This window comes from Toxorhynchites rutilus, chromosome 2 (assembly GCF_029784135.1).
Source record: "Toxorhynchites rutilus septentrionalis strain SRP chromosome 2, ASM2978413v1, whole genome shotgun sequence".
Lineage (NCBI taxonomy): Eukaryota > Metazoa > Arthropoda > Insecta > Diptera > Culicidae > Toxorhynchites > Toxorhynchites rutilus.
The window spans coordinates 180,137,363-180,150,329 of NC_073745.1; the positions used below are offsets into that span (position 1 = coordinate 180,137,363).

Genomic DNA, 12,967 nt, shown 5'->3' on the forward strand with positions numbered 1-12,967 from the left:
CATTTCTGTATAATTTTCTTGATATTTTCACTAGAACTCAATATTGTAATATAAAATCACTATCAAACATAATTATTGTTCCGGGGTATTTCCTCTCTTGCAAAAAACGTGCTACTCTATTACATAAAAAACATATTTTATAAGAAAAAGTTAATTTTCATTCATAATTTTTTATTTTATATATGTGTTTACTGCACCTGAAAATTCATTATCACTATCATTTCCCAAAAGCGGAGCATGAAGCTCAACGCGAATTGACAGTTGTTTGTCATGTCTGTTAGTATTAGTACAATTCAGGCAATTTTTCCTCTCATGCATTAGTATGTGTGGTATTGACGTTTGTTTGTTTTGGAGTCAATTCAGAAGTCGCAAGTGATATGGATGCCGAAATTTTTATTTCGCTGCTATGGAACAAGTTAAGTGATGAACCTTTCTGATCAAAGCGAAGCAATGGTCATAGACGCACGAGGGCATCATGGAGTATATTGCCATGGATTGTGTTATTAACGGTGGGTAGTATCTTTCGACAAATTGATCGAGTTCTTAATTAACCTCTGTTTTTGTTTTGTTCACAGACAACTTCCCTTATTCGAAATCAGTATTGATCGAGATCATGGATGTGAAACAAATTTCCAACTGGTTCATCAAGGGCAAAATTTTGAGCGACTTCATCAAGCTGAATGTGGAGGTCAGTTTTTGTTCAATTAAACACACCAAAATAGTTCTCTCTTCTAATTCTTATACGGTTTTCCACACAGTTCGACCTGACCCGGAACACGATCGACGATGAGGTGTCCGCAACTCGACTCGAGGAACTCAAACCAAAACTGTCCGATCTGTGCTCGGCGATCAAGATGTTCCCCTGTCCGACACAAAAGTATCGGTTCAGATAGAGCGAAATCACCCAGTTGTTGGCATTTCTGATTCGTCATTCATCGCCCAGGATCCGCTTATTAACAGCTGTGCGTTGAAGCGAAATGCGTTCGAGAAGCTGTCCTTGCCCCAGGAGTACATGCACCAGGAATTGCGACATATGTATGCTGAGCGCGTTTCTGTACGAGATAGTGATAGTGAGATAGTGTTTGAAGGAAAATTACTATGTAATTTTAATCGTAAGAATTATTACTGCAATTGTGGAATAAAATAGACAGTCTAGAATGGATGAATAAACATATTTTCTCTCGTAGGTAAATTCTAAGGATAATCACAGGAACTGAACACATACCACATATAATTAAGTAGCCCCCCCAGCTTGTTACGAAATGATATAATTATTGGTTCATCAAATTGTACACTTTGCTCTAACCGTGTTTCTGAGACTGTTGAAAAAATATGTGGCAACAGAGCGTGTGAAATAAATCATGCTAGTTGTGTATGTTTGGAAATAAAACGGTAACGGTATTGAATTAAAGAGACTTTAAACTCAGAGAGTTCATTCGTCTCTAACGGAAATAAAAGAACTTAGCGTGTGGATAAGTACACCGCAACTGGACTAAAGATAGTTTTTTTTGTAATACTGTTTAGTAGTCCAGTAGGTTTTTCATGTTTATTTATCATAAGAACACCGCTCTGATGTGCGAGTAGTGTACGCGAGGCCTGGCGTACCACACCCCGGCCGAATGTACTCTCCAATGGACACAAATTTGGGAAGGCTCGTGGTTGCCGCACTAGTTGTGGTTTCAGGATTTTCCATATGCAATCAGCTGCATGTAGCTGAAATATTTGCAATGTTTACCTGTCATTCCACTATATAAATAAATGCATGTATGTGTATGTGAATGATGTACGGTTTTGTGTAGTGCGAGGACTCTTTCACATTGTTATCCGGTTATCCGTCCAAACCCAGCGGCGCTTTTTGAAACCGGTCCGGCAGAAACCGGATAATGTGTAATTGCCCTTACTCTCACCAAGGTTTACGGGTGGGGGTATGTCACGACGGGACCCCTCAACACAGTACCACTGTTGATATCGGTACCAGCGACATCCCTATTTCGCCCAGTCAAAGGGAACACGCTTGCCAGAAACCGCCTGCCAGAAACTGTACTTAAATTTCATTGTTAGTCTCCATATTGGTTTTAGCTCTCATCGAAACAAACCATATAGTGTTATCCAAATTGATTGAAAGTTTTTTTTTAAAGCCGTGCATTTAACTTAGAGTCTGGAAATATTTAGGCCCAATACCGCTTCTGCAACCATAGCCCATCAAATTTGTAAGAACTGAATTGAAATATGAAGTACAATACATTAAAATAAATAATTTTAGCTTTAAGCGTACACAGAAATAATATCGTGTTGCTAAAAAGAGTTGGTGATCAAATCCGAAACACAATAAGATGCATTCAATCAAATGTTTTTGATCAAATAATATGTAACCCATCCATTGCAGCGTTTTATGAACCACTATTTCCCAGGTGCTGAACGGTGATTTTAGATATCTGTAATTAATCTGTATTGCTGAATCGAAACCCGCATATACAAAAATAAAGTCGTGCTTTGAATACATTCGACAAAAAAAAATAGAGGTACAGAGTTTAAAGTCGAAATTTTTAAGTAATTTTTGGAATAACGTGAAAAATCAACGCATTAATATAGGATATACATAATTTGAAGCTTGAATTTTCAACACAAACGCATGAAAACTAAAGTTAATAATCGTTTATTTCCAGGGTACGCATTTAGGTAGCATTATGTACTTCTGGCACAATTTGCGATGGAGTGCTTCTATAATTTACTCAAAACTTTCTTTGATTGGCTAAAAAGAATGAATAGAAGTATCATTATATTCGCAGGGGTTTTTGTGGATATACTAGGCTCAAAATGTTGCGCTAACATTGGAATACTTGCGATATTTGCAAAACTACAGACGACTTTCTAAAACACTGTAGCAAAACTGTTTTTGGCACTTTTTGAAAATGCAAAACAAATATTTTAAATTTCGTTCGTTTTTTTGACGTAGAACTACGTCATTCATTAGGGGTGTCAAATCAGAAAACAGGTCACGTTTTTATGAGATAAAGTTAACGTTAATAACTATTTTTGCCGCGAACGGATTTTAGCGATTTACATACTAAACGAATCGGAAATTCCCTAAGATTTGTTTAATATGCCATACATCAGAATCCCCTGGTTTGTAAATAGTTAAAATTCATGAAATCTTTGGGCGTTTCCATTTTTCCATACATTTGTTCTGTCCATTTGTGAGCTTTCCCGAACAGAGCTGTCAATAACGAGCAACTTATCGACGACCAACGAAGGGGAAATAGTAGGATTTGAAGTCGCCGTGAACAAAGGAAAAGTAGAAGAATGAAGGGGAATATTTGCCTTGAGTATAAACAGTGGATCTCGCTGAGGCAAACTTTCATTCGGCATCGGACTGTTGAGCAATCCAGTTCACTTTACTTTCGCTGCGCTTCGATCTAAGATTGGACCCCACCAGTGGTAATCCAACTTGGATATCGTCGTTTGCTTTTTCCGTTCGTTTTTCGCGTTATTCGTATCGTGTGTTTTTCTTTCCGCGTCATAAATTTTACGCTTCACGTAGTGTGTGATGAGCAAGAAGAAGAGGAAGACAGGCTCGAGCCCTGCAAAAAACGAACGCATTGCCAGGGGCAATAAAATTTCGAGGCAAGCGTCATCTAATGATGCACACAATGTTGGTGCAGTGAAAAGCGCTCGCACTGAACCGAGCCTTTGCGAGTGTGACACCGCAACGAACAACAGCAAAATAGGCGATTTCGGCGCGTCGGTCGAAAATGTAAACGGCTTCTTTGGTGCTTTTGAGAATGCATCAATGCATTAAACTGACGCTATGGCGAAGCAGGCGTTAAGGCTATGCTCCAAAAAAATATTTGAGGAATACCAAGCATCTTGAATGTATTACTGGAATGTTATTAGTTATTTAGATTTAGGTCAACTAGGATTGTATTTGCGCTAATATTGATCATAATGAAGCATTGCTACTGCTTTCGAGGTTGATGATATTAACAAAAAGAGTTTATTTCACTTGTTTAGTCATCAAGAAAGTAAATGTCGTTCGGGAGTGTTGTATGTGATTAGGTTTCGCTTACCAGTAGCAAAAATTCCTCCACTAAGGGTGACAGTTGCGCTTCTCTCGAGCATGAGAAAGTAACGCAACTTTTTTTGAGGCCAGTACTATTAACAAAAGCGTTTCTTTTGAGAATAGTGCAAAATGATGAGAAGTAATTGTATTCCTATTAGCTTCAAGCCACCAATGTATGGTTCTGTATGCATGCTATGGCGAACGCTTGTTTGGCGCTTGGTTTACGTTGCACGAACGATGCCTAGAGGTTCGATTGCTTTGAGGCAATACTAAATAACATGTAGCATGATATTTGATACTTGCAAGTGTTGTCATTGTTGTTGTTCCCATTCGGTGCCAAAGATATATTGATGTAGTTATGATATGTGGAATAATGGTGCTGGTGTAACATGTATATAATCGACTGTAGCCGAGTCTATGTCAATTGCGAAACAGGCCACCGGAATAGCGTTCGAGGTAAATTTTCAATGCATTGACATGAAATAAATTGCGACATACGATCAGCTAGTGTATTGTTTTGCAAGGGCAAGAATGAATCATCAATCAATTATCGTCAACTGATTCTACAATGAAAAACCATTTCAAAGATTATTCTACTAAGCAGTTGTTTCGAAAATTTCACAGCATTATAGAATAATATCCGAAGGTATAAACAAGCGACTTATATAAAATAACAGCGTAGTTCTACGTCAACAATGCGGTCGTATCTTGGACACAACCTCCTATAATTTTTTTATTGAATCAACGAAATTACTTTGCACACAATGTTTATTTTGAGTAACCAAGACTCGTAATCGATTTTACATTTGTAATTAACTAGAAAATCTCTACCAATAATTCCATCGGTAGGGATAGGGAAATTTTCCTCTACTATGTGAAATTTATGTGGAATTTTTAAACCATTTAGTAGTATGTCAGTACTTGTAGTTCCTATGGTACTAATATTACCATGGCCTATTCCAGTAATACTGCAATTTTCAGAGGGATAATAAATTTGCGAGCTTTTTATTTTATTTGATTTCATGACCGATATGTCAGATCCGCAATCTACAATGAAAAGATTTGGCGTATCTGTCATTTCGAGCATGAGTTTGATATAATTAGTGGCAGACACATTTATGGTATATGTTGCCTGAGAGGTGGTGGTGGTGGTGGTTGCTGTACATATTGTTGTGTTGACGGTACTTGATGCATGGGCATTTGTTGATGCCGCGAATCCACTTCTTGAGAGTTCTGTTGTGTGTGTGCATAATAAGTGGAATGGTTCATGCCTCTTCCACGGCCTCTTCCGTTTCCACGGTAAGCTTGGAAATTTCCATGTTGATTTTGGGAATTTCCATGATAGTTTTGGAAATTTCTATGATGGTTTTGGAAATTTCGGTAGTTAGGTCTACCGTTGAAATTTCCTCTTCCGCGGCCTCTTCCATTTCCACGGTTAGCTTGAAAATTTTCATGTTGGTTTTGGAAATTACCTCTTCTAGCGAACAACACTTGGGTGTTTTGATTATTGCTCGTTGGTTCGTTTTCAATCGCCTTTGCGACTGCTGCATCCAACGAGTTAAATTGCTCCGCTTTTAGAATCATTTTTGATTCTGTGCTACGTATACCGGCAGTGAGAGCTTTTACGCCAGCTCTTGTAGCTAAACTTGCCGCCGCTTCAACGGGGATGTCTTCTGCAAGGTTGCATCTCTCCAACTCGAGAGTGAGTGTCTCGATTTGTTGAGCGAATTGCCCAATGCTGCCAGTTTGCTTCGTAGCATCTAATTTCGCCACTATTGTTTCTGGGTGCGGTCGTTTTTCACATTTTTCTTTTAATTTATTTATTACTAGCTAACCCGGCAAACTTCGTCCCGCCCATTTACTTGATTAATTCTCGAGTAATGCAGAAATTTGTGTTTTATTTGTATGGCAGCCACCCCTAAGAGAGCGGGAGGGGTATCTAACCACCATAGAAACATTCATTGCACCCTAAAGTTTCCATATGCCTAATTTGGTTTAATTTGCTTGATTAATTCTCGGGTAATGCAAAAATTTGTGTTTCATTTGTACGGCAGCCCCCTCTAAGAGAGGGGGAAGGAGTATCTTAACACCATAGAAACATTTATTGCATCCTAAAACCTCCACATGCCAAATTTGGTTTCATTTGCTTGATTAATTCTCGAGTAATGCAGAAATTTGTGTTTCATTTGTATGGCAACCCCCCCTTTGAGTGGGGGAAGGACTGTCTAACCATCATAGAAACATTTATTGCACCCTAAAACTTTCACATGCCAACTTTGGTTTCGTTTGATTGATTAGTTTCCGAGTAATGCAAAAAATTGTGTTTCATTTGTATGGCAGCCCCCTCTAAGAGAGGGGGAAGGAGTATCTTATCACCATAGAAACATTTATTGCATCCTAAAACCTCCACATGCCAAATTTGGTTTCATTTGCTTGATTAATTCTCGAGTAATGCAGAAATTTGTGTTTCATTTGTATGGCAGCCCCCCCTTTGAGTGGGGGAAGGACTGTCTAACCATCATAGAAACATTTATTGCACCCTAAAACTTTCACATGCCAACTTTGGTTTCGTTTGCTTGGTTAATTTCCGAGTAATGCAGAAATTTGTGTTTCATTTGTATGGCGTTGCATTTGTGTTGTATGTAAATATCACGAAAACCTTCCCCGGCCCCAAAAACCCCTACATACCAATTTTCATGTCGATCGGTTCAGTAGTTTCCGAGTCTATAAGAATTAGACAGACAGACAAACATCACTCCATTTATATATATATATATATATATATATATATATATATATATATATATATATATATATATATATATATATATATATATATAAAGAAGATAGAAGATTTTTTTTTTTCTGTATTATAGTGACTTTCAACTCATTTGGCTGGTTCGTCACTTATACTTCCATTTTTGGAAGAATGTCGGGAGTGAGAATTGAATTCGTGACCTTTAGCGTGAGAGGCATGGATGTTACCACTACGCCAGATCGCCTCCACAGATAGAAGATAGATAACATTTACAGTGGCGGGATTGTCTCCCACCGCCACTCGTGCTTTGCCTTCAAGGCGTGAAAGCACAACTTGGGTTGCCGCAACTTTGTTCGTATCTGAAACAAGTGTTTTTAACGCAGCTAGTGCGGAAAGTACTGCCGGTAGTTTGTCGACTGACCCATTGTATTGTGGGATCAGGGTCGATGCTATTTTTATAATTTCCGTGTTTGTGGTCATATTGTTTTTATATAATTTTATGAACCACAACACAACTTTCACTAATGTTTTGAACGAAATTAAATGATTTTGGTCGAGTCTAGCATCTATAAAAGTCTTTATTTCGCCGAATAATATTCGTGCTGCCTTTACGAGAAAAATTTGTCTACTTTCCTCAAACAGTTCAATTATATTTAATATCTCGTCATAAACTTGTCTGCTGTTATTTAACTTTTTTAATAATGTTAATCTCCTATATCGTCTGTTTGGGCTTTTCTTTAAATTTACTAAGGTTTTCTTTAGGCTTGCTAGCAGTGCATCTACTAGGTCCATAAATTTAAAAATTTTTTCTAGCGACTTAACACTATTTTATTATTATTATTCGTTTGTTTTAACTTACATCGTTGTCGTATTGGTTGTCCGCTTAACTGTTTTTCCTTCGCAGGGCGCTTAAGTATGAGCTGCGGTGGTCGTCGTTAGGGGCGATCCAGGTTGCGGGTTGCGGTTGCATGAAACAAAATGAGGGTTGTCTCTTTGGTGGGGCCGCTCCAAGTTGCTGGTAGCCCTTTGTTGGAGCCGCTCCTTGTTGCCGGTAGCTCTTTGAACGGTGGATGTGCTCTCCTTCTGTCACCGTTTTTTTTCGATTTTATTTTCTCGTATAACACTGTTTGCATTATTTTATTTGCGATGCAGGGCGCATAAATGTTTTTTTAGTCTTCTTCACGTCACTTTACTTTAGTCTTTTTGTTTGGACTGTGATAACACTTGTTGGTATAGTGTTGAATATCGGTATCACACATTACGCACTTTGTAGGTTGGCAATGGACTTGGCAACTTTCAGCGCCTGATTGCGAGTATGTTTCTTATACATTCCGTATAGGGTGATTGCTAGATTCAACCCCACGATGCACAAAATCACTATCAATTTAAAGTCATGGTCTTGGTATAATTCTTCATGCACATCTAACCGGTTGAGGATGTTGACCTGAGGGTCACCCGTATTTTGTGCATGTTTCGAGCTTGATTTGCCCATTTTTCCACTTTTCACTTGACCGAAGAACTTAGATTTCACTATGGGGTTAGAGCTGAACGATTACTATTCGAAATCACTTGAGATACTTTTCACGATTATTTGCAGGTAAGACCCTGTTCGCGGGTCGCCATGTAACAACATCGCGTCGACTGGTTTTAGTGCTGTGATATCTTATAGCGAATCACGACTACCTTCGTTGCTCGGTTAAACTGGAATCCCTTTATTGTTCCTGGAAGTTTTTTACAAGAGTGTCGATTGAGACGCCTGAAGCACCGATTTATGTAAATGCTATGTACACGATCACCAATCGGGATCGATGTGCATGCGAAAGAGACAAAGATAGAAAACTCGAAAAAACCATGACTGTACACATGGTAACAGCGAGGTTCAGTAAAGATGAAATGCGACACTTTCGTTCGTCGCTGTAAATGCTGACAATTTTTGTGCAGGCAATTGAACTGAAGGTTCAATGCCCACTGGTGCACTTTCGTTCGTCGCTGTAAACGCTGACAATTTTTGCGCTGGCAATTGAACTGAAGGTTCAATGCCCACTGGTGTGCTTTGCTGTAGATGTAAAATTTAGAAGCATGAAAATGACATGTGGAATGCACATGTCACACAATTTATTGAAATTTTCCAAACTGCAGCGCGTTCATCATTTATTGAATTATTAACCATCGAAGACGATGGAGCACTTTTTCATTCAAACTAAAATATGTTTGTATTGAAAGGTTCTACAGGCAAGTTCTTGGAATCCAATGAAAACTGGTTGATAAGGTAAATTGGATTTTCTGTTGACTTATTTAGCTAAAAGTCCCGAAATAACAGAAAGAGGATGGGTTTTTATTTGTTACTATATTTTTATTCACTACATTCACATACACCAAGATAACAATGTGTCCGTAATATATTCCAAAACATGAAGTTGAAGTTGAAGATTTGGAATGATGTATGTTGGTTTTCCACGAAGTTACAGCATTTCAAAATCACTTAAAATTTTCAACTTAACACTCTGTTCCTCTAATTTCTTTGTCGAGTATCTCGAGTTCTCTTCTAACAATGGAAATAAATCGATCGCTCTCAGTTCATATGAATGACTTTCAGAATACACATTTCAGGGAAGAAATTCCGTCATATGATAAATACGGATGTTTGATGCACTCAAGCAGCTCAACCCTTTTTTAAAAAAATACAGAATACAGAGTGGGCGGAAAGTTCAATAATTCTTGAAGATACAGCTGGAAAATGTATCGTGTCCACGTGGATATTATCTAAATCCCCTCCTCCTCCACCGTGGACAACCATGGAGATTTTCACGACCCCTACCCCCCCTAAAGTTGTCCACGTGATGAACATGAACATCATGATGAACAGCTCAGATCAACACAGCTCATCCAAAAGAGCTGTTCTTTATGAACAGCTCTTCAGCTCAGTAGTCAATGTCGACGTCTGGTGGCGACTTTCAATTTGGGTGTCGATAGTGTAATCTTTACAATCTTTATCAGATTAGAAGACACAAAGCCAGAAATGTTAAAATTTCAATGAAATTTTTCACACCATGTTATTAAATTACTTTAAACACGTATTCCTGATTCTTATTTAACCATTTGTATTTACATTTCCGAAATTTGCACTAAGACTTTTCATTATATTAGGCTGTCAAAAAAGTCCTGCGGTATTTTTTTTGAATTTTCATTTGTTCATAAAATTAGTTACAATCATCTGTTTTAAGTCAAATATGCGCCGTTTTGTTCGATGACTTGTTCCCAACGAGATGCCAACTTCATAATACCCCTGTTATAGAAGCTCGCTTCCTTATTGGCAAAAAACTCGGATAGCTAATTTTTACAGGCCTCTTTTGTGGCTAACTTCTGACTACCTAACTCGTTCGCCATGGACAAAAACAAGTGGTAGTCACTTGGTGCAAGGTCCGGACTATACGGCGGATGCAAAAGAACCTCCCATCCGAGCTCCCGGAGCTTCTGGCGCGTCACCAAAGAAGTGTGTGGCCTGGCGTTGTCCTGATGGAAGATAATGCGGCCTCTGTTTATCAAAGATGGCCTCTTCTTCATGAGTGCTACCTTCAAGCGGTCCAGTTGTTGGCAGTACAGGTCCGAATTGAGCGTTTGGCCATAGGGAAGCAGCTCATAATAGATTATTCCTTGACAATCCCACCAAACACACAGTAGAACCTTCCTGGCCGTTAATGAGGGCTTGGCCACCGTCTGAGCCGCTTCAGCGGGCTTCGACCACGACCGTTTGCGCTTCACGTTGTCGTAAGTGACCCACTTTTCATCGCCAGTCACCATCCGCTTCAGAAACGAGTCGATTTTGTTGCGATTCAGCAGCGATTCACATGCGTCGATACGGTCAAAGATGTTATTTTGCGTCAACGTGTGTGCCACCCATACATCGAGCTTCTTTGTGAATCCAAGCTTCTTCAAATTGTTAATAATGGTTTGATGACTTGTCCCCAGCTCTTGGCCGATGCTACGGCTGCTACTATGCCGGTCTTTCTCGGCTAATTCAGCGATTTTGTCGCAATTTTCGACGACAGGCCTTCCGGAGCGTGGCGCATCTTCGACGACCTCTACACCAGAACGAAAACGTTGAAACCATCGTTGTGCGGTGGAAATGGAAACTGTCTCGGGTCCATAAACTGCACAAATTTTATTGGCAGCTTGAGATGCATTTTTGCCTTTGTCATAGTAGTACTGTAAAATATGTCGGATTTTCTCTTTATTTTGCTCCATATTTGCGACACTATAACTCACGAACGACTTAATCAAACAAAACACTGTCAAGGACTATATTATAGCGCGCAAGCAAAAATACCTTTCCAACAAGCTATAGTATGACTCGATACAATGAATACAACTAGAACTACGCGCTTACAACGACACCTCGCGGAAATACCGCAGGACTTTTTTGACAGCCTAATAATATAAAGTTGTCTTCAAAAACAATTTATTTATGAGATTTTTTCACTGCCTGTGAACAAAGTGTTTTTCATTTAAATAGAATACTAATTTGATACACAGAAATTAATTTTCATTCATAATTTTAGCTTCAAAAACGTGTTCATGCTGCCTGAAAGTCAATTATTATTTTTGGCGCCCCCTAAACTGGTAAACAAAGCCCAATGCCGTCATCGTGAATATAACAGTTGAAAAAACAAGGAATAAATGAAACTGAACTGATATTTTCACACGAAGAACGAGAGGCGGTCAGTTTATTTGAATCTTACAGCTCACACACTCTCTGCAATCCTACAGCTCTTTTCCCTTCTGCAAAGTGAGCTGAAGAGCTGTTTGTTTTTTTTTGCGAGCTGTTCCGTGGCAACTCACTTCGAAGAGTCGATTCTTCGGAACAGCTCAAGAGCGTATGGCACATCGCTAAAGCCGGATGCATCTCAAACGCTGTATGCTCTGTTTGCGTTTCGAGAGTTACTCGTTGCAGAATCATGTCTTGCGATTTGACAAACTCGTTCGAGAGTACCGCGGGACCAGAGCTATGATAAGATCAAGGCGCCTAAGGTGGGCCAAGTTGCTCAAACCACTCTTCAGCCATCTTGGAAGTCTACTGTGTTTTGTTTGTAAACAAAACACAATACGCTTGTGCCCAAGCTCGCTCGTGATCAGTCTGTCTCTTTCAGGCATCAAGCAAATAATTCCCCTTCTGCTTTCTTCCGTACTGTTTTCATATACCGCTCCGCTAACCAACTTAGTGACGAAACGGCCTCATCTAGTACCATAGACCCGTCTTGGATAACTCTTCTTCGTCGTCCAAAAACAAAGCCATGCCATGAAGATGTGAGAGTTGCCAAATATTATAAAATTTAGGATTTTTTCGGTTTTTATGAATCATAACATTTGGTTGGTGCGAATTTAATGATTTTGCATATTTTCAATTAGGCAATCTCAAAAATATGTTTTAAAAAGATAAAATAAGTCTTTTAAGTACCCATATATATAATATAATAATGATATCCATATCAACTCGTTCAAGATTGTCTGGAGAGTCTTTTCTCCGTGCAAAACAACGGCGCTCAACTCCATTGCTATTCAGGAACAACTTGAAAATTGTGACTCTTTCGCAATACATGACTGTAGTTCCGAATGCTTCGTATACAGTCGATACACAAGAACATCTTGTTGGTTTGGTGGACTTGCTATCAAAGCGGCTAGGAGACTGTTCAGCCCAGAAATTGATGAACAGTGAAGCAGCATCGACATCATATCGAATTTCAACTTCATCTAATTTTAGTGATAATGTGCATGACATGAATATTTAATTCGACTAAGAGTACACCGTCGATGAAGCGAAAATTTTCCTCGACAGAACAAAATTTGTTGTTCTATACAGCTCTTTACATCATCAAAATAAGTCAGCGGGAGGGAACATGTCAGCAGTGTTACAATTGGTAGTCAGCAAAACACAACCTGGATGGTATCAATCATCTCTTTTTCATATTTACGAGCTAGAACTAACAACTCTTCCATCTGCATAGTGAATTATGAGACTTTCCATTTCTTCCTTGCAATGGAAATTGCATTCTGAAATGTGAAATCGCATTAGGGACCTAACGAAGCTAAATTGACAAATGAGTGTTTTGCCGTTCACTTTATTCCATTGTGAAAAAAACACATACATAACC

General features: G+C 38.9%; 1 protein-coding gene across 1 annotated transcript; it reads left to right on the forward strand.

The window, feature by feature from the left end:
* Window positions 1–371: 371 nt before the first annotated feature.
* LOC129771789 (nuclear pore complex protein Nup98-Nup96-like) lies at window positions 372–1,139 on the forward strand. Its single transcript, XM_055775823.1, has 3 exons — window positions 372–509; window positions 576–688; window positions 759–1,139. Exons 1-3 carry the CDS (start codon window positions 476–478, stop codon window positions 891–893), a joined length of 282 nt encoding a protein of 93 aa, XP_055631798.1. The 5' UTR covers window positions 372–475; the 3' UTR covers window positions 894–1,139.
* The last annotated feature ends 11,828 nt before the right edge of the window (window positions 1,140–12,967 follow it).